Source organism: the organism of the source record quoted next, unplaced genomic scaffold (genome assembly GCF_019419815.1).
Source record: "Pyrus x bretschneideri cultivar Hongxiangsu unplaced genomic scaffold, Pyrus_bretschneideri_v1 Contig9, whole genome shotgun sequence".
Taxonomy (NCBI): Eukaryota; Viridiplantae; Streptophyta; class Magnoliopsida; order Rosales; family Rosaceae; genus Pyrus; species Pyrus x bretschneideri.
Genome location: NW_025999831.1, coordinates 4,357,363 through 4,379,863, shown reverse-complemented (window position 1 = coordinate 4,379,863; position 22,501 = coordinate 4,357,363). Strand labels below are relative to the sequence as shown.

General features: G+C 37.6%; 2 protein-coding genes across 7 annotated transcripts; one reads left to right on the top strand and one right to left on the bottom strand.

Annotated features, from left to right (window-relative positions):
• Window positions 1-204: 204 nt before the first annotated feature.
• Window positions 205-5,302, top strand: LOC103940558 (protein EMSY-LIKE 1). 6 transcript variants are annotated; one of them, XM_048576447.1, is made up of 11 exons: window positions 205-516; window positions 1,555-1,628; window positions 1,715-1,917; window positions 2,013-2,122; window positions 2,221-2,341; window positions 2,532-2,753; window positions 3,398-3,466; window positions 3,917-4,108; window positions 4,198-4,266; window positions 4,353-4,416; window positions 4,831-5,302. In XM_048576447.1, the coding sequence occupies exons 3-11, from the start codon at window positions 1,819-1,821 to the stop codon at window positions 4,875-4,877; spliced, it is 993 nt and encodes a 330-aa protein (XP_048432404.1). In that variant the 5' UTR covers window positions 205-516; window positions 1,555-1,628; window positions 1,715-1,818; the 3' UTR covers window positions 4,878-5,302. The 6 variants fall into 6 exon arrangements, with proteins under 6 accessions (XP_048432404.1, XP_048432403.1, XP_048432402.1 ...); XM_048576446.1 differs by having other exon boundaries at window positions 1,555-1,652; window positions 1,752-1,917; XM_048576445.1 differs by having other exon boundaries at window positions 1,530-1,628.
• Window positions 5,303-16,006: 10,704 nt separating this feature from the next.
• On the bottom strand, window positions 16,007-20,545 carry LOC103940557 (uncharacterized protein DDB_G0284459). The gene is made up of 3 exons (XM_009350694.3): window positions 20,205-20,545; window positions 19,428-20,100; window positions 16,007-17,214 (listed from the first exon to the last, which is right to left on the bottom strand). The coding sequence occupies exons 1-3, from the start codon at window positions 20,540-20,542 to the stop codon at window positions 16,201-16,203; spliced, it is 2,025 nt and encodes a 674-aa protein (XP_009348969.1). The 5' UTR covers window positions 20,543-20,545; the 3' UTR covers window positions 16,007-16,200.
• Window positions 20,546-22,501: the final 1,956 nt, after the last annotated feature.

Below are 22,501 nucleotides of genomic sequence, written 5' to 3'. Positions count from 1 at the left end.
TTATTAAGAGTTTTCAAAACTAATTAAGTACTTTAATTGGGTCCTCCCAGCAAATCCAAAACGTTTGGGCCTGAAGATTGTGATCGAAATGCCTAAAGTTCAACCCAAATTTAATTCGGATACGAAAAATAAACTTGTCGGCCAAATTTAAAGCCGAAGCCCACAGCCTTTTTCCTGTATAAATGACCAACTCAAAACTGCAACGGCAAGCTTTCGCAACACGGGACCAGTTTGAAATCGTAACTGTAAGCTTTCTTCTGCTTATATAACTCCCCCCCAACTCCCTTCCCTCCTCGACCCCTCTCTCTCCCCTCTCTCTCTCTCTCTTGATTTCAAATTTTCAAGATCTAGACTTAGGTTTTGTGTCGAATTCCTAAAAGGCTCCACGAAAGGCAAAGCTCGCGACTTTCGGACATTCTTCACGAACGTTAGCCCCTGCACTTTGCTTTCTTTTTCTAGGGTTGTTGTAGTCTTGGACATTTTTGCACATGGACTATGATGTCTCCGAAATCAGTGGTGAGAAAAGTTCGAACCTTTACCGTTTTCTCTAATCTGGGTCATTTTCTTAACGGATTTCGGGTAGTGGGTTAGGGTTTAATTTGGATAATTTGTACAATTGGGTTTCGTTCAAGCCCTGCGGAATGCGGAGTGGGTTTTTCTGCAAATTAGGGTTGTGGGGGTTGTTGGGTTTGTTCGAATTGGGGAGGTTGAGGTTATAATTGTGTGATTTTGTTGGTGTTCGTCTCTGGGTTTTGTTTTTGGGAATTTGGGTTTTGGCAATGCATGGAATTAGGGTTTTGACAGGTTTCTTTTGCTCTCTATGTGTGAAATACTTAGGGGTTTGGAATTCTTACGTATTGTAATAGTGATTGTTGTTGCGCAAATAGTGAATAAAGAGAGAAGAAAAATTACTGTAAAACATTTTCTGCTATCTGTTTGTAAAGGGGTTACAAATTACTTAGGCTTGCCAACTCAAAGTGACTCGTAAGTACATTTTTTGTAACTCCTTTCATTTTTCCCAAATATAATGATCATTATGGATACTGGATAGAGTGGAAGGAACTGAAGATGGGATAAGGAATGAATTTTACCATATTCACAGATTGATAATATAATAATCGTAATTTGTACGTGTAAATATGTGTGTACGTGAGATGCATGGATATCAACGATGCAAGTGTTATTAAATTCCCATACTGCATTTGTTTTGTTTATGGACTACTTGAAACAATTGTTTGTTGCCTTTGTCATCTAAGTAAACTTACGAGAACTATGTACCAAGCAAGTTCCCAGCAGTTCTGCCTTAATTTTGTAGTCAGAGAATTGAATGCGAGCCAACTAAGATTGAATTCTTGTGAACTTTAGACAATTTTGTTTTTCTCGAGTTGGTGCTTAATAACAGATTCAACCCAAGTAGTCGCAGATTTTCATTGCAAATTGTTAACTTTCTCAACAAAACGTGTAATCCTTAATTTGATAAATATACAGATTATAAATTACCTCTATTTTTTTTTTTTACTTATGTTCAGGGTAAATATACCTTGCAATCTATAGGTTTGGAAGACTCCCAAATGGATATGGTGCCAACTTTCATCTTGATAATCTGCGCTGTTAGTTGTGTCTAAACAGTAATGGTTATCCTCTCTTCTGAGGTAAAGTTACGGGTGACAGATTTCTTGTACGATCTCTATAACTTTATATGGAATAACTGCAGGCACTGATGATGATCTTCCTCCATCTCATCAAAACAGAATTCCTCGAGGGGGTAAAGTCTCAGGAAACGAAAGATCAGCTGTAGGTTCTATCTCATTTTCTAGGATGTATACAGACATGGATGCTGAAATTCATCACCTTGAGCAAGAAGCATACTGTGCAGTCCTAAGGGCGTTTAAAGCGCAGTCTAATGCGATTACTTGGGTATTTATGGTTGCATGTCACTGTGCTTGTTATCTTGAATCCTTGTTATTGTTTGTATATCAACCTTTAATATTTATCATGGGTATGTACATCAGGAGAAGGAAGGTTTGATTACTGAACTTAGGAAAGAACTGAGAGTATCGGATGATGAACACAGAGAGCTTCTGACCATGGTTAATTCTGAGGACATCATCGATAAGATAAGGTAAGTCTCTTGAAAGTTGAAAAAGATGTAGCAGAGTGACTCATATATTGGCCGGGAGTTTAGTATTATACTTTTTAATCGTCACATGTTTGTATCAGAGTGTGGAGAGACAAAGGTGGTCATCAAGCTGCTAGGCTTACTTCATCTCAGAATGTGTATGAACTTTTACCTAGTCCTAGTATTTCAGCGTCCCGAAAGAAACAGAAAACATCACAATCGGTAACTTTACAAGCATTCCGTCTTGCAATGCTGGCTTTAAATTAGCACTTGTTTTGCAGCCCTTGTGTTTAAAAGTAATTTAAGGAGCTCATTTGAGCCATGAGGAAAGTCAATTATAAACTTAAAGTAATCATTATGGTTGTGTGAAGAAAAACATTTAATTCACCTTAGTTGTGTTTGTTATTCTTAGCATGGTCAGCCATTCCCTGGTTTATCCTCAATGAAGTCCATGAAATACCCTTCAACAGGACCTGTCGGAAGTAGACAATTCACCCGCAGTTCTTCTGGTCCCTTTGTTGAAGCGGCTGAAGCAGAAACGTCTGATTCATTAGTTGGAAGGAAAGTGTGGACAAGGTGGCCTGAAGACAACAGCTTCTATGAAGCCGTTATCACTTACTACAACCCGGCAGAGGTAGGTTTGAAGTCTCTATAAGATGTTTCTGATTCAGTCCTTCTGTAACAACATTAGTTGTTTTGAATTTGTAAGTTTAGTTTCTGGTAACATGCACATGTCAGAGTGAAAGAAGCATAGATGAAAGTTCGCCGAGTTAATAGGTATTATTAGTGGTATACTTCCAGTTTGGTGTTTTATTTTTTAATTTATCTTAGATGGGGTTGTGCTCCTACTAAATTTGATATGATAGAAGCTAGAAATTCTCTTAAATTGCATAAGTGAACACTGTACCTTGTAATACCAATATGGAGAGTTGTTTCGTTTGTTATAGGTTCAGTTGACTCTAAATTAAAAATGAATAACGTAGACATTTTTTCTAATTAAAAGTTGATGACTTCTAGTCTGAATCGCCTTGTCGGTGTCAGATCTTAATATTGTTTTGCCTCCTTTTTAAAAACATGCAATAGTCTTGCAACATAGTTTGAATGATTGAACCACAGTAGTTGTCAATGGTACGTGACGTTGATATAAATTTAACATTAAAGATACATCCACTTGACATGTTTTCGTGCTCTTAGCCTGACGTTTAAATGACCCGTGTTTTGATTTTCTATCATGCGTCAGATTCTTCAAACATTCAAATAAACTTGTATTTTTTGCAGGGTCGACATGCTTTGGTCTATGACATACATACACCAAATGAGACATGGGAATGGGTTGATCTTAAAGAGGTGAGTCTATAAGTTCTATGTGATGTGTGCATCTATTCCACTATGACATTAACCTGCTAATATTCCTGTAGCTATTTGTCAAACCGAATCATTAACCGAAAAGTAGGAACCACAAGGAGAATGCATAAGAGATATAGAGTTAGAGCATTTATTTCTTCTGCTAACCTTTTTAATAATAAGCAGATGTGTACATCTTATACCAGCATCTTAGCCCTTGATTACATAAACAAACCTATATAATTGCAGCCCTCCGGTATAATTAAAAACTGCTCACCGGCTTTCATTGACTATTTATTCTTGGCATATATACATTTTCCACATTGCTGGTTTTAATCATATTCTTCTATATTGTTTATGGTAATCGACAAAGTTCTATCCCGAGAAATGAAGACTTCATGTTTTATTTTTAAAAAGGGGATGGGGATTCCATTGACTCGTTACTGATTACAGATCTCTCCTGAGGATATCTGTTGGGAAGATCCGGGCCCATCAGGACGCAGGGCTAAGAAATCTACGAGCCATACCACAAGAAAGCGAGGACCCACAAAGTCTCAATCAAAGAAAGAACTTCCGTCGCAAAATGGTATAGCGAAGGCACCAGATGATTTAGAATTATTAAATACTGATACCCTGGTGAAGGAGGTATGTATGATGAACTTTACTAGGTGTTGAGCCCACCGTATCTGAAATTATGTTCGTTATTTTCATTTCGCGGCTTTGAATTTTACCAGGTGGAGAGAGTTTTCAATGCAAGCGAGCCAGATCCTTTTGAGCTCGAAAAAGCAAGGAAAATTCTGAAAGTAATATTAATTCCTTTACTTTCTCTCCCGTTTCTCCCATTCTTAAGTTAAAATTCCAATTTGACACTTATATGTATCAAACGCAGGATCACGAACAGGCCCTTGTTGATGCCATTCAAAGGCTGGCATATGCATCGGATGGTGAAAGTGGTAATAGATATATGTGTACATAATTATCATTGATCACTCTGTTTTACATTTCTTTTTTCTTCTCCTTTGAGCTCAAATAAGTTAAGCGGCCAATTGTTGTACCGTCTGGAGTTTCCGGTATGCAAGTTAGTTTTTAACAGCAGATTGGAATTACTCATTAGTAGTATTTGCAATACTGCGCCTTTTTTCGGCCTTGTAATCTTGTAGTTGATTAAAATGAAAATAACCCATCACCTAACAGTGTACAAAATGACTGAGAATCAAGACTCGTAAATAAAATGTATTCATAAAGATGGGTGGATTACTCGGCTTTTAATTATATGAGCATCACACTAGATCCAAACAGACGTTATGACCGTGATTTGTGATTAAACTGCTTGAATTCTGCTTATTCTTTGTAATTTTTCTTCAAAGCAGATAGAGAGCACACATTTCTGCACAGTCGATCAATGGATGGATAGCAGTGGGAACAAGTATCGTTGTTGAAAGCATCAGAGTATTGACAGAGTCCACAACAGGATGATCTATGGCTGGTACCCTTTGGAGGTAGCAGGAATCCAGGTGGTGATCGAATTTATTAGGCACATCCAAATGTGAAAACATCACGATTTAGTGTTTCACATACGGCAAGAAGTTGAGGAGGTACCTGTTAGATTGTTGCTCAAATGTAAAGTTGCTTATAGCAAATGACATCAAGAACTTGTCCTGATTCATTCCCTCCTGTACGAAGCTGGAGATTTATAGCTTACGGTGTTGATCACTTGTAGCGTGTTTAAACCGCGTGCATAAATCCTGCGAAGAAAGCAAACAAATTCGCATTCGTGGAAAAATATCACTGAGGTTAAACTCAGATCATCGTGTAAAAATTCCATCTGGTTTCCCTTGATATGGTGATGATTAAATTGATAAATACCTGAACACGAAGCGATTATCGGACTGAATTGTTTGCTAATGCGATTAGTGGGGTTTACTACACCAAGTAGTTGCCCGGAGCTTGCCCTCGTGAAATTGGTGCATCCATCTTGGGTGCCGGTAGAGCCAGAGATGCAAGCACCCTGCACAAACAAATATCATAGGATGAATAAACGATTTAAGTTCATCGTTGTTGAAAGGGTGAGCTCTAATTACTGTTGAAATCCAGGCTGAGGTTTTTCATTCATCGATGAACATGTCAAATCAAAACACAAACCGTACCATATTTGTCAAAAGAAAACACAAACAGAAACATATTTGTCAAAAGAAAACACAAATCGTAACATTTTTTCATTCATCGATGAACATGTCAAATCAAAACACAAACCGTACCATATTTGTCAAAAGAAAACACAAACAGAAACATATTTGTCAAAAGAAAACACAAATCGTAACATATTTCGTGATTACATCGACATTCAAATCGTACGAACTATACCCTTTCAAACCGTAACATATTTCCATATACTCTGTAAATGGATGTTGATGCAAGAAGGATGCTAGAAACATGGCTATTCTGCTCTCCAAAGCAAAAGAAAAATTGGATACACAGATTTAAGTTGAGTACACCGATTATAAAAGAAACAATTGTTCTACTACTGTAGAAGTACTACCGATGAACTAAGTACGGTTTCATGAATAACTTGTATAAACATAGTATTCAAAGGCATTCTCGATAGTGAAATACAAATGTCCAAACTACCTTAGAGAATCATACACCATCAGCAAACTGGATCCCAAAGGCACAAGTTGAAAGAGACAGCTAGCAGAAAGTCGAAAGACCAAACCAGGTCTGCATTAAGCAGCTAAACTTGTCTCCAATTTGCAACCAAAATCTAATAAAATGGTTTTTTGAGAAGAAATCTAATAAAATGGTTTAACCATCAAGGGTCCTGTGAAACAACAGAATGTCCTGTGCGCAAAAAAATTTTGAATCTTCTACTTCATACCAAAACATTAAAACAATCAACACAACGATCGGTTGGAGGAAAAGACATGAACTTACACTAATCACATGAAGTTTCTACGAATCAAATCAATCACAAAATGCACTCTACAACAGAAACTGTCAAATTATCAGAGACACGGGCCAAAGGCTCACTTCTAACAACACCGATATTGTCCCCAACTTGGTGATTACCACCTGCAGTATCCATCAAGTGTGGACTTTTATCACAAAATGTCTCGGTATTAGTTAGAGTGAGGTTAGGATATTTAAACTCTTCTTTCCTCAGAGATACGATCGATGTGAAATAAACAGAATCAACCCTCCTAGTGTATATTCTTCTACGCCAATAACACTTCCAAATAACATAACTCAACCAAACGCTGCGGATTACTAGTCTCATTCCTTCTTGTGTAAATGTCTTTGAAATAAATCAACAATTCAACATACACCAGCATACTACATATCCTACAAGGTAGCTCAAATGAGATCTTGTTCTTTCGGGACTCCGGGGTTTATAAGCATAAAACCCATCACCAGAAATCTATAATCTACCTTATTAGCATCTTAATCCAGACCTTAACAAGATCATAAACATCTCAGCAGCTCCAGTTAAAATTCAAAACTTGATTATAATTTCGACATCTAAAACATCAATTGCACATATAAACAAACGGATCATCCACAAACCCCCAAAGACAAAGGAAAAATTGGAGGACCCCAAAATGCAGAGAAATATTAATCAACAGAAATGGCAAAGAAAAAAGCACACCTGCAGAAGAAGACACGAAAACGCAAACGAAATCTGATTCTGCAGATGAATTCTAAGAGACCCTTTCAGTTGATGCGAATCTGCCGGCGTTTCTGGTATCAAAGGCGACGGCTTTGAAGCCCCCATTTGAGCAGAAGGTTGGATATCTGGTTTTGGGATTCTTTGGGTTAGTTTTGAAAGGTCATATGGAATTCCTCTACCTCAATTGTCATGAAAAGAGTGTGTTTGTAACTGGCAAATGATGAGAGAGAGAGAGAGAGAGAGAAGGGGATGGGATTGGGGGATGACTTTGTTATGAAGGGATGATATCCACAACCACATTGTTTGAAGGATTTTTGTGTTGAATTTATAATTGCGTTTGACATTTTGACAAGAATACCTGGAATAAAAGGGTACCCCTTGAGGGAAGGAAATCCAAATGAAAGAAAGAGGTCAAGGTCCCCCATTAGAATCTGGCTTTTTATTATTATTATTTTCTTTTCTTTTCTCGTTTAGAAGAAATAAAGGAAAACATGGAGATTTTAATCAAAGCTTAGGTGACAATTTGTAAATTATGGCTAGGACAAGTCATTACTATACACAGAAGACGACATGACATCATTTTGTTATATAAACGTCATAATCAAAATCGTTTATTTTAGTTATCGTCTAAAAAGTACATCTTTAAAAGTCATTCTCTTTTGAAAAAAAAAATTATAAAAATTCATTAAAAGAAAACTGTTAAGCCATCTATATGTGTGGAACAAATCGACAATTATGAAAAAAAAATGAACCGTTTCAATTTTAAAGCGTAATGACACATTACATGTAAAAAATTGTTTTAACACCGAAACTTGTAACGATGGGTACCAATTAGATTGGGTTTGCTAACACAAAAGAAAATATTAATTAAATAATATTATTGTCAAACGCATGAGAATCTGTTTAACTAATTTTACCATCACACTTACATCTAGGGTTGGGTTCGGTTCGAAACGATTCGATTTTTTGCCAAAACTAAAATTTGAGTTCGATTCGGTTCAAATTTTTTTCGGTTGTTTTGGTTTGGTGTTTTTTAGTTCAGTTTCAGTTTTTTTTTTTTTTTTCAAAAAATGATGTAAATGGAAGGAACCTACCTAATGCCTATCAACATCCCAGTTCTCATATATCAGAGAATTGAGAGCCTCAAAATCCTAAATATATTCAAGTAATTCAACTACTTATGATCAAGCAAATCGAATTCAAATTTTCAAAACTTAAACGAATACAGAAACATATATTCTTCAATGAAATGTACATCACCAAGATTCAAAATTCTAAAAATTAAAAATTTGCAAAATCATGAAATAATTCAACAAATTAACTGATCGATGCAGATCAAAACAAAAACAAAGCAAATGGGTTCGTCTAAATGACATAATCAGACTCCAATATCGCATGCCCACATTCAAATTCAAAGTCAAGTCCACAATAGATCTAGAAAATTGCAAAACATATTCAGAGAAAAATACAAACTTTTCCACCTTAAATTACATAAATTTCAAATGGGTAACCATAAAATTAAAAACCCATAAACTGAAAAATAAATAAAACCCAACAAACGAAGATCAGAGATTGACGGTTTCAGTTCAAAGCCATCATGCTGTCTCTTCTTCTCTTGCCGAGGTAAAACTGAAGATGTAGGCGCTGCCAACTAAGACTAACCTCTTCCACCGTCAATTGCCCATCAGTCCCATATTGTGCCCCTGGACTGCCCCACTGCCATTGTGGTTTGGCTCTCCTCTTTGCTACCGTCGAAATCCACAGAGCATCTCCACTGGAGAAGACTGGAGAGATAGAGAGTGATTTAGAAGAAGAAAGGAGAGAGAGAGAGACTGAGGAAGCAAATTGTTAGGATCCTAGTTATTGGCTTTATATCTTTATGGTATTTTGTCTTATCCTAGTAGTAGTTGGGGAAATGTGTTCCAATCGGGGCACCCCTCCTCCAGGGTTGTATATAAGCCTCCTTTCACCATTTGAAAAAGGCATGACTGAAAAGAATTGTTATTTTATTGCCTACTTTCCTTGCATTTTCCTCTTCTTCTCCATTCCCACGAAATAGATCCTATCATCTGGTATCCAGAGCCCAAGTGTGCTTCCATGGGCAAGCGCACGGCATCGGTGCCCGTGACCGATGTTTCGAATGTGGCACTCGACCGGCAGTTTCGGCAACAGCACATCATCACTCAAATCCAGAACTTGCGTGCCAAGGTCACGCTGATGAACCTACGGCAGGATGCTTTGCAGCACCACCTCGCAGATCTGGCCATCCACCGCACTTAGCAGGAGCAACTCCAACAAACTTGTCTTTAGGAGCTCCGTTCTCTAACGAGCCAATCCACTACCATCCCTTAGCCCACATGGAGTACTTCTCCACCACAGGCCATCGCTACCTTCCACCCGTCGAGGACCCCTTTCACTGCTGGTCCTTCGTCCCCCTCTCCCACCACGCCGTCATTCCACTCCTATTCCCATCCCGTTGGTGATTTCCCCACCTCCAAATATTTACCCCAGTCCTCCAACAGCTCTGTTTTCCATCCATTTGACTCTGACCCATATTTCTCCCACCACTACCCGCCCCCTCCACCAACCCACGGCCCCAATTTCACCCACGCCTACTTGACCCTTCCCAATTCGCCCATGACCATTCCAGCTCCAGACTTACAGGGGCCGACGACGTCCACACCCGCCTTCATGGAGTTCACAACGGCATCGCTGGAGCCAGTTCTTCATCATGCGAATCTGGGCAAGCAAGTTCAACGTGTTACGAAATCCGTGTCTTCTCTGCGTGTTTGCCAAGACAGGTTGCAAACTCAGCCTACGGAATTAGAAGATGGGATAGAGTCTCAATTGGAGGGTTTGGATTCAACGCTTAAATTAAACATTTCCCGTGCACTTGAATCGACGCCATTAAACCCTTACCCGAGGCCGCTCATATACTCGCCGCCACTGACCTCTATTCCGCATTTGGAGTCAGTTATGAAGGCTCCTAGCTCTTTCTTTGCCGTCTCGATTTCCTCAATTTCGCCAGAAATTGGGTCTTCGCCCAGTCTCCCTGGGCACTCGTCAAACTACACCACCAAATGTCATTGTGTCAATGTTTGGCTCTCCTTCATCGCCCTTTGCCTATACTATTCTGCCTTCTCATGGGCCGTCGTTGGTCCCGAATTCCACCAACTCCACCGATGCACTACCTCATCTGAGTGGTTGCAACAACTTAGACAAAGGTGTACAAAGTATGGGTTTCTCGCTCACACACTCAGACGCCAATTTGCAACTTATGCGCATTCGCAGCTCTCTTTCCTTGACACTACGAAAACTAGACCTAAGATATTTAATTCCTTGAATGATTGTTTGGGAAATTTGAGGGTTTTATTTTGTTGGCTCTTATGTGATGTTTTTTTTAATGATTCCAATTGGTGGTTTTGTAAGTACCTTGTGGGCACATTCGAGAAAGGTATTTTGAATGCAGCTGAACTGTTTCATGAAATGTCTACGAGATGGAGTGATGTGGTATGTTATCGTTCTGATCTCCGAGTCTCATGATAACAACGATCAGCGTTATGATTCAAATTTGCAAAAGGAGACCAAGGCAATATCAGAAGCACTGATACATGGAATTATGGCCCCTCTCACTATACCACTGTATGGATTAATTGTGGGATCATATCGGCATAATGTTGACCTGCAATACCTGATTGGTTGCATCACTCTTCTCGAGACTTGGTGGCAAGGGCAGTCCTTGAATTCTAAACTAATTCCACATACTTCTAAATTTCCAACAGCAAAATATTTGTGAAGAATTGAGGTATTCAATGGTTTGTGACAAGTTGTTTTCCACACTATTTTTGGACCTCCAACCTACTCACTGAGCATGTGAACAGAATGACTGATGCGATTCTGCATTATTGGAATGACTACACGCATGTGGTGCTCGTGTGTTTGCTACTACTGATATCACTTGCATGAGCTATTGGTTCAATCCGAAAGTTTCTTTCGCTGATAACGTGTTCGTCTCATTAATTGTGTGGATGGGTGTTTTACTGGGAAACATTGTTCCGATAGAGCTGTTAGTTCCTCACCTCTTATATATCAAATTACTGGGTTATCCAAGGTTTGTGGAAGCTGACCAATTAAGGACTGCACTCATAGGCCAAATACTTTTCCAAGACGACATTTCCTATGCGACTTCGGGGATATCAATCACTTTTCTTGATGCCTCAAATTTCATAGTTTTGAAGATTCCAATGGAACTAGCAATTGCATCCAACGAGTCACACTCGGTTTCTTGTCCAGCATTCTTTGGTTTTGGACCTCTAAATTCTCTCATGTTTACTTTGTCAAATGAATCTCAGCAGTTGGAGCACAATATGACAGTTGAGACGTGTGGCACAAATCCACTAGCATTTTTCATTGATTCTATATCAACACTTTCATGGATTATGGCTGCAACAAGGCACTTTCTGATATGGCATCATAGTGTCAGCTTTTCTGTATTCCACCAATGGCCTGCCATCTTCTCCAATTCTTCCAGGTCTTTTGGTTCTTTGGGTATATTGTTTGGCAAAAATTGGCTATATTGCATGCTTGCTGAACTTGTGGTCTATTTGGCGATTCACACTACTCTGGTTTTGGAAGCATCTATCATGCTAATTTTTTTTGGAACTAATTTTAACGAAGGGGTACCAATTAGATTGAGTTTTTTTAGGGGCAATTTGATCCAGGTCCAAAAAATTCACCTGTTTTCTGATTGGGTCCAATTTTATTTGATTTTTTATTACACCTATTTTGCCCCTTGAAAATAAAAAATATTTAAATTCTTTATTTTTGAATTTAAAAAATTTAAAATTTGAATATTCAAATACCTTTATCTACCCATTTTCTAATTAAAAACATTTTAAAAACACATTACAACCAATCTTATAAGTTTATAAAAAAATTAAAAGAAACGTTGTTGAGGTAGATAAAAAATTTGTGATGTAGGTAGATAATATTAATTAATCTATGATATAGGTAGACTATGAATAAAAACCTATCATATAGATAGATAACACGAAATAATATGTGATATAGATAGACTAATGAGCAAAAACATATCGTATAGGTAGATAAAATACAATTAATCTATAACACAAGTAGAATAAACAAAATATACAAATAGATTCATTACAGAAATATATAATACAAGTAGATAAACAAAATATACAACATCTATCTTGTGGTTATGTATTTTGAAGATGGGCTATGGACACGAGTTTTCCTCTACATAATCTTGTGTGATGTTATCGATTTCCACATAACTAGGATCTTCTTTGTTCTGGTTATAGAAAGGGTGAAATTTTTTTTTTTTTTTTTTTTTTGCTCCTTCTAGTTTCTATATGCTAGATCCCAACAGTGTACATTTTATACATCTTGACAACCACTATACTTGAATTTCATAAGGCGAATGAGTTGGTTTAGTATCCTGGATGTTGACTCGAATCCTTGCCTGGTTTGGAATTTGTTCAGCCCGAAGTTACCGGTTGTTTCAGTGTTGACAAGTTTTATTATTTCTGATTTTAGAGTAGTTGAGTCTCTGTTACATTAGGCTTGGCCTTTTCATTCCTTTTGAATTGAGACATTCTTATTGAGCAAGATGTTGGTTTCAATTTCCTTATGCATGTGGGCTGTGGTTGTTTAATTTATCTTGGGAAGAGAACATTTTTCTGGAAATTTTAAAACTTGAAAGAAGAAGACTGAACAAGAAGGAAGGGATTGGAGAACACAGCACAAATTGTATACGAGAGTTATGGAAGAAGAGATATACTTTAAAACTAATTCTAAAAGTAGGGGATTATTTAAAGATAAATAATTAATTTCATAATACAAGTAAATCTAGAATTAAAGGATAATGTTAATAGAGGGGTAATTTTGACAAAAAAATGAAAATAAAATGACGTGGACAATGAGTCACTGGACTTAAATCAATAATTAAATAAAATTGGATTATATCTAGTAATTGCTTACAAATTTGGATTTATTTCAAGTTTTCCCTTTTTTTATAGAGCCCAATTAGATTGGGTTTGCTAACACAAAAGAAAATATTAATTAAATAGTATGGCCCTATTTGGCAGATCAGATAAAGGATCAGATAGGATTAGTTATACGGACTCGGGTGTTTAGCGTTCACTCGTACTAAATAAGCGCTGGATTAATTTAACCGGTCAGCTTATTTAACACGGTATATGCCTGCTTAATAAAACCAACCAAAACGCTCGGATTATTTAGTTGGCTTCACTCTCCTCTCTCGTGAACTCGGCCCTCTCTCTCTCGCCTTCTCTTGGCATCATCGTCCTCCCCATCACCTTCTCTCGCCATCGTCCTCCTCCTCGTCGCCTTCTGTCGGCATCGTCGTCCTTCCCGTCTCCTTCTCTCGCCATCGTCGTCTTCCCTGTCGCCTTCTGTCACGCCATTTTCTCTCGCCATCTCTGCTCTCCTAGTCCTCGTGGCCTTCCTCGTCGTCCTCTCCTTGTGGCCTTCCTCATCACCTACTCATCGTCCTCCCCTACAACTGGGTCTTGCAAAGAAACATGGTGCGGAGGATAGATGATTTCAATTTGGGATTTTTCTGCAACTGGCTATTTGAATTTATTTGGGATTCTTCTGCAGTTGGGGAAGAAGAATATGGGAGAGAAAGGGAGGGAGTTTGGGGGGTGCGGCAAAGAGAGCTGGGGAACAATTATTTGGGATTCTTCTACAGTCGGGGAAGAAGGGAGAGAGAGGGAGGGTGTTTCGGGGGTGCGGAGAGATCTGGGAACAAAAAAATGATTTCACTTTTTTTTTTTTTAATTTATTTTAAGTTTGATTCCTCCTATCTAGTATATATCAAACACACTATAAATAATATGGTCATTTGTCCGATACTGCACCAAACGCCCAACTAATTTAGTCAATACTATCCGGTGGCTATTTATCCTATCCGACAAAAATAGTCAGTACAGTCCGAGCTGCTAAACGAGGCCTTATTGTCAAACGCATGAGAATCTGTTGAATTAATTTTACCATCACACTTATATCTAGGGCTGGGTTCGGTTCGAAACGGTTCGATTTTTTGCTAAAACCGAAATTTCAGTTCGGTTCGGTTCAAATTTTTTTCGGTTGTTTTGGTTTGGTTTTTTTCGGTTCAGTTTCAAATTTTTTTTTTTTTTTTTCAAAAAATGATGTAAATGGAAGGAACCTCCTACCTAATGCCTATCAACATCCCAGTTCTCATATATCAAAGAATTGAGAGCCTCAAAATCCTGAATATATTCAAGTAATTCAACTACTTATGATCAAGCAAATCGAATTCAAATTTTCAAAACTTAAGCAAATATAGAAACATATATTCTTCAATGAAATGTACATCACCAGGATTCAAAATTCTAAAAGTTAAAAATTTGCAAAATCATGAAATAATTCAACAAATTAACTGATCGATGCAGATCGAAACAAAAACAAAGCAAATGGGTTCGTCTAAATGACATAATCAGACCCCAATATCGCACGCCCACATTCAAATTCAAAGTCAAGTTCACAATAGATCTAGAAAATTCCAAAACATATTCAAAGAAAAATACAAACTTTTCCACCTTAAATTACATAAATTTCAAATGGGTAACCATAAAATTTAAAACCCATAAACTAAAAAATAAATAAAACCCAACAAACGGAGATCAGAGATTGACGGCTTCAGTTCAGAGCCACCATGTCGTCTCTTCTTCTCTTGCAGGTGTAAAACTGAAGATGTAGGCGCTGCCAACTAAGACTAACCTCGTCCACCGTCAACTGCCCATCAATCCCATATTGTGCCCCTGGACTGCCCCACTGTCATTGTGGTTTGGCTCTCCTCTTTGCTACCGTTGAAATCCACAGAGCATCTCCACAGGAGAAGACTGGAGAGAAAGAGAGTGATTTGGAGGAATAGAGGAAGAAGAGAGAGAGAGAGAGAGACCGAGGAAGCAAAGTGTTAGGATCCTAGTTATTGGGTTTATATCTTTATGGTACTTTGTCTTATCCTAGTAGTAGTTGGTTTCATCCAACGGTAGTGAGGGTGGAGATGTGTTCCAATCGGGGCACCCCTCCTCTAAGGTTGTATAGAAGCCTCCTTTCACCATTTGGGAAAGGCATGAATGAAAAAAATTGTTATTTTATTTCTTACTTTCCTTGCATTTTCCTCTTCCTCTCCATTCCTACTGAATGGATCCTATCACAAAGGCAGAGAGGAAGCAGCGGAAGGGGAGAGAGAGTGTGTTTGAGAAAAGGTGAAAATTGAAATGTGAGTGAGTGACGGCTAGGGTTTGCAAACTTTAAGAAATTTTATAAAGCATTAAATATTAGAAACCTATAAAGAACTTACTGGTATAATGATATCAACACAAACCCTACAATCAAGTTGGCTTAGAGCAACTATCCCCAACCTGGAGGTCAGGGAACTCTGACGCCGAACATATTTGTTAGGAATTTATATATGGTTTTTTTTTTTCGGTTTGGCAGTTTCAATTCGATTTTTTTCGACTTTGGTTCGGTTTAGCTTTCGGTTTTTTGAACCCACCCCTACTTACATCATTGAAATTTCTTTCCACACGTAAAACGTCACATTTAGACCCTTTTTGTACAACTTCATCCCTTACGTGAGTCGAACTTCGATTTAATTCATTTACCATCAAAAGTGTTACGTTTAGAAAGTACAATACCTTCTCCAAAATCTTCTCCTATCACAAGCGCAAAGGAGCAACGCAAGTCATTACCCTCATTCTTGTACCACTCCAAAAAGTTCCTGCCCTTCTTCGTTCGCAAATTCTTCCTCATGAGTGCCGATAACAATTTTCATAATTTAAGCATACAATTATCAACAAATTCCATTGAGAAAATATCGAGTTCCATCTATATAATCCATGAGTTATCATTAGAACCCTACAATGCAATTATAAGTATCGTTATATATAACTCTATCATCAGAAGAACAAAAAACTGTTTGTAATATTATTATAACAAGGCACATTACCAAGAACCAACCATCCCCTTCTTTGCCTGTCGACTGCTGTGCACTTCAGCTTCATCGGCCTCTAGCTCGTTTAGCTGGACCAGCCATTGTTGCTGCCGCCCTCTTTGAGGGCCGTCCCACATTCCTTTTCGATGGGCTGTCCTGCTCTTTCGCTGCCTGTCTACCACCAGAACCTCTGCGCGAACCTTGATCTTTCTGCGTGTTTCCTTTGCCATTTCCATTTTTCCTCTGCTCTGCTCTGCCTCCTTTGCTGTTATTCTCAGGGGTCTTTGATGCCTCTAGCAATGATACGGTTTTGGATGAGGAGCTCTTGATTCTACTCAAGAAATTTGCGGCACTTTGCTTTTTCCCACCTGCATTATTGTTGCTCTTCTTTTCCGTCTCAGCTTTGGATTCTGAATTCTCATTGCTAGATAACACTCTGCTCTTCTTTTCCATCTCAGCTTTGGACTCCGAATTCTCATTGACATCTGAGTTTCTTTCGTTGTTAGTATTACTACGGGTCCTGACATTTTTGGTCATGTTGTTTCTTGTACTGCTCCTACGTCTTTCCTTTCTTCTTCTCTTGGTGACATGGAGTTTCTCAATTTCATCCGAGGACTCCTCTTTTTGTTTCCAATTTATAGCTGGTTTGACATCACGGAATGTAGAGGCCTGCTCTTTTCTTCTTTCTGGTCCTGAAGAAGATGTGGACGCTCTTGCCGTTATGGAGCTGCGTTTGCGACAAGCATTGAGTGGAAGTGATAGTTTTGATTTTGCGAGCAATGAATCCGACGTTTCAGGTTCAGGATTCACAGGGGGAGCTGGTTGTGTCGGAGTTTCTTCTTTAGGTGGCGGTTCTTGCTTAGGAGGCAAACAAGCCATTTCCTTTGACACAAGTGACCGAAGCTCACATGCAGCCTTGTATTCTGGAGACTTTTTCCCAAAGAAGACTATGGCATTGTTGCAAATAAGCAACATATCTCGAAAAAATAAGCTTCTGCTGCACCGTGAGTACCAACCTCCTTCAAGTCTGGTTTGCACCATTTCAAAATCTACATGCTGCCGAATCATTTTTGTATAATCCTGCAATTTGAGAACCATAAGCGATATTGTTAACTCTTAATTTCCAATAATGTCAAATCATTTAAGATTACTAAATGGACGACGTCACTGCAATTGTTCTGCAGCTTTCAAGTTGAAAGCGCCACAATTTTGCCCACAAAAACATAAAGAATGTATACAATTTTGGCAAAACAAATTTTAACCCAACAAAGCAACTATATCTCAAGAGACACATCTAGTTTGAATCTCCTCCCCGTCAATTAGACTAGTTTAAAATATCATCTTGTAACTTATCTCATCGGTTCAGACAAATCCACTTCACCATTTTTCAATAATCCTCTTTACAAGAGATGGTTTTTTAACTGCACGGAGTAGAATTTGAATTCAAGTGCACATCCATTATGGGCATCCTGACTATAGGCTGGTTTAATATTGTTGTGCTTTGAAAAAAAAAACTGTTTCTGCTGTGCTGTGAGAATAAGCAGCTGTGAAATAAAGCAACAGAGTGTTTAATAAACTTTTTTGTAAAAGTGCTTTTGAAAAAAAAAAGTAGTATTATAGTGTTTGGTAAACTTTTATGTAAAACAGATGTGAAAAAAAATCAGTTTTTCAAAGCTGGGTTTTGCAGCTTCTTGTTTTTTGCTTTTTTTCATCCAAAATTGTGAAAAAAAACTGAAACTGAATGTTTATCAAACACAAAAACAGCTCCCAATCAGAATCACCTCAGTATCAAATCAAGCTTATATCTAGCCTAAATATAGTTGTATTTATCTTTACTTTGTTGAAAAATGTTCGAAGTTCTAATCATCCACATATTAAGGAAAATGAAAAGTGTGCACACCATGACATGGTGTGGTACACCTATATTGCACTATAGTTTTGTCCTATGGGTCCCCTACCAACTATTCTAGCTACCATCTTCTTTTTTGTGCAAAATAAGAGTCTAAAGATAGACCCAAAAAACAGTCAAAAGTTGAAATCTAAGGGCAAGACCTGACATTAAAAAAAAAAAAAAAAAAAAAAAAAAAAAAAACTAACAAAAAGTTCAAAAAAGTTTTAGTTTTAATAAAAAATGACAAATAAAGGTGTAATGAATAGTATCAGAAAAAAGATAAAAATGTGGTTTTTCGTTAAAAATGAACAATACCGAAAGTGTTTCGACAAAACTCCAAAAAAAATAACATTTTGTGCTATTATAACATATAGTATTCTAAACTACACCAACTAAACATGAAAGGATTTGAACCCGATATATAGAGAGCTTAAAAAGAGACCGCAACCCAGGAATGCGGTAGACATAATCAGGAATTTGAACAAAGGTAGTGCTATCCATCGAATATGGTAAATAAGATCAATAACCACAAATTAATAAGAGTGAAAAACACTCCTCTAAGACCATCTCCAATCTTTGGAGATAAAACTTTAAAATTTAAGCTAAACTTTTTTTAGCCATAATCCAAAAACTACTTTTCTCCTCCAACCTTTATTGCTTAAAATTTTAGTCCGACATTATTAAATAATAATTTTAACCTTCTTTTTTTTTCGGTAACTTTTTTAAAAATAAAATTTATGTAGAACATCCTACTTTATTTTTATGCACATTTTAATCTAAAAATATTTAAATTCTAATAAGTATTTAAAAATCATACAAATACATAGATGTTTATAAAGTTTTAAGTTAAATTTGATTTAAATAATTTTCTTAAAATATTTTGAACGTTAAATTTAATTTTGAATCGTAAAATCTTTTTTTTATCATTAGATTTAATCTTATTTGATCAAAATCGTTGTATTATAAGTAAAAAAAAAAAAAAAAATTAAAATATAACAATTTGGTGAGTCCAAAATAATTTAAGTCCGACTTAAATCTTTGAACAAATTTAGTCCAGAAATATATTTTCTTTCTCAGGATTTATTTTTGCCCAGGGTTTTAAAAGTTTATATTTTAAATTTTATCCCTCGAAGATGATTTAAATAAATAGAAAGTTGAACTGGACACAACACGGCACGAGGTGGGTCCCTTTTAGTCCTCTTAATCTGCACCATCAGGTAGAATATAAAAACACAAAATATGGAGAAAAAAAAAAAACAAGACAACGTCGCAGCCTTTCAAACAACGGTGACGTGTCGCCACCTTATTGGATAGGGACGTCTGACATAAATACGTCGTCGTTAGGTTTTTATAGATTTAAAAAAAAAAAATAATTTCCTTTTCAAAGGAAAAATAAGCAAACCTGGGAATGGAGCCGGCGCTCGAAAAAGGAGGCAAACTTAAGAGAGCGAAGGATCTCGAGGAAATCAACCAACGGCTGAGATTCAACTGGGACCCCCTTCATGGCGGGAGACTGGTCCTCCTGGTCCGGCTCACCATGGTCCTCCGGTCCGACCGGTTCAGGTTCCTCACCTGCTTTTCTCGACAAACTCGCCGAGCTCTGCACGTCACTGCTACTCTGACGACTCTCCTTCGTCCCTTCCTCCCCTCCCTTTGACTCGGCCACCGATTCCCTCAACTCCCGCGAGTTACCCTTCTCCGACTCCATAACCGCCGGTTCCTTTGCCACCGAATCGGAACTTCCGTTGCACGAATCCTCCACCGCCGGATTACTCGACTTATCGGCCGTCCCGATCTCCTCACCGGCTGCTTCACCCGGTTCATCAGGCTCCGAACCATTACCCGTATCGGCATCTCCGGTTCCGGGTTCCTCGGGTTTCGGATCTGTCGTTTTCGATTCGTCAAACGACCGTCCGTCGCGCACGGAGATATCTTTCTTCTCCGGCGAGACGTCAGCCGGTTTGATCTCTACCTCTTGGGTCTTCTCAAGATCCGATTTTTCAACCGGTTTTTCTGTCTCCCTCAGACTCTGTTCGCGCACTTCTTTTAACCTCTCCACCTTCGATTGCAGAGACCTACACGATTAATTTTAATCACCAAAAAAAAAAAAAACTATTAACTCCGATGGATAATTAAAAAATAATAATCAAACGCCGTCGTTACGGTTTGAGATTTTTACACGATGGAGCGGTCGTAGCGTTGGAGTTCAAGCCGGAGTTCGTCGAGCCGCCGCTGCCGCAACTGGTCGAGCCAAAGGATGGGGGATTTATCATCGTCGCTGGCGGCGGAGACGGCGTCGTTGAAGCGGCGGCGGAGGTCGTGGAACTTGCGCTTGCAGGCGTGCGGGGTGAGGAGGTGGAGGTTGGAACTGCGCTTGCGGAGTTCGGTGGCGACGGAGTCCCAGCTCTGGGTGCCGAAGCGGTGGACGGCGCAGGCGAGGAGGAGCTCCTCCCAGGTCCCCCATGTTGGTGTTTGTTTCTCGGAAAAATTAGCGGGCTTATCCATAAGGAAAATCATTCACCGAGTCAGTCCATCGTCTCTAATAAGTTTGGGTTCTTCTGGTTTGGCCTCTGCAATTCCATTGAGAAATATGTTTGATTTAATTCCCTTTTTAGGGCTTTTTGTTTGTTTGTTTGTTTATTTGGTTGCGTTGTGATATAGGCACTTATGTCGAGCATGTCATACGCTTCCTACCGTACTGGCTTAGCTTTTGTCGGCCAAATTTATTATTTTATTTCCTAATTTTGTAGTATTTAAGTAAATTTACCTTTTCGAATTTTGAAAAAAAAAAATGAAAACTGTTTTTGGTGCTTTAAAATTTATATTCTACACTTCTTATAAATGTATATTTTTTTTTATTAAAGAATGTTTAGAGTGCAAATTGAAATTGAGATTTGTAGTGCTAATAATAATTCTTAAAAAAATTATCAAGTTTAAAATTTGCACAAATAACGCTTTTTGCAAGTATCGTTACCATATAAATTAGAATAATACTATTTACACACACTTTTACTTTTTACTTAGTGTTATTAACTTTGAGTATCGATTTTTTTCAATTCATTCGATTTAACAGTAAAAATTGAAAGGATTGTGTAAGAAGTAAAAATAAGTGTGTAAATAGTACTACTCTATCAATTATAGGATTAACTACCTAAAAAACTCAATATTTTAGTATCACTTCAACTGTTTGAGGATAAAAGAAATTTAATTAAGGGAGAAGTCTCGGAAACACCCAAGTCTTCTAGGGTCATACAACAGGACATTTCTAGCTTACTTAGACTCAAATAATAATAAAAATAACTTCAAAAATGACATGAATGAAAAAATAAATAACAAATAACAAATTTACAAAAAAAATATAAAAAATGAAAAACAAAAATGAAGATCGGGAAATATTAAGTCCTCGCCACCTCCAAGCTCCACCTGTGGCCATCAAAACTCCATCCCAACCTTTATACTAGTCTTGAAAGCTTTGACTGGCCTACTTGGTGGTTGGAAATATTAAGTCCTAGGTGAGTTAAATATGATAAGGGAATAAGGGAGGAAGACTCAGAAAGAAGGGGAGAAAGAACTTAGGCTGATATTGATGTATCACCTTCATAATCTTGATATTAAAGGAGAAACCTACAAGATTGAATCTGGTCTATTTCCAATACTTTAGACCTGTTGTAAGTCCTGGGTTAGTAAGTGCACCTGCCACTAGATTTATTTGTTTGGTAACATGTTGAAGCTCTATGTGATCCGTGTGGGTGATGATGTGAAGTGGATACCCTTCTTGACCACTCCCACCCGCTACAACATATTTGTTTTTCTTTGGTTTGGAGTGACCTTGAGTTGTAGGGTGCAGTTGGTGATTGTGTATTGGGTTTGACGGTGATAGCTTGTGACTATTAGTTGGTGGAGGCCATATTTCCATGACCATCTATTGATTTTGGAGACAAAGTAAGCCCTAATTTAACAAAAATTTAACTAGGGCTTAACGGATATGACATTTTCAATAGGTTGGATACTTATTTGGAATGTTAAAAAGGTAATGATTCGGAGTTTTAGGTTCTTAATCCTAATTTATATGATTAGATTTGTTTAATTTCTTAAATCTTATTTAAAAATCATCTCTACAAAAAATTATTGGATTCAGAATCCTTTATGCTTTCAAAAGTATGAAACAAATCCACATTATAATTCATGATAAATCGTCTATTTAGTTACATTTCAGGGATCTTCAAATAAAAATTAAAAAGTGAATGATTCCGATTTTAGAATTTATACTGTAAAAACATGTTATGCACAAGAGGTGAAATATGTCTTTTCCTTCAATAGGGATGCAAGTAATATATTTAGTTTTTTCTTTTAAATGTGAAAATAACGTCTTGCAGAATTGTATTATGACATTTTCCGTCCCTTTTGTGCTTGGTAAGGAGGCTTTATTCATACGACTATGTTCTTTTTATTACAAGTGATAATTTACATCAATCT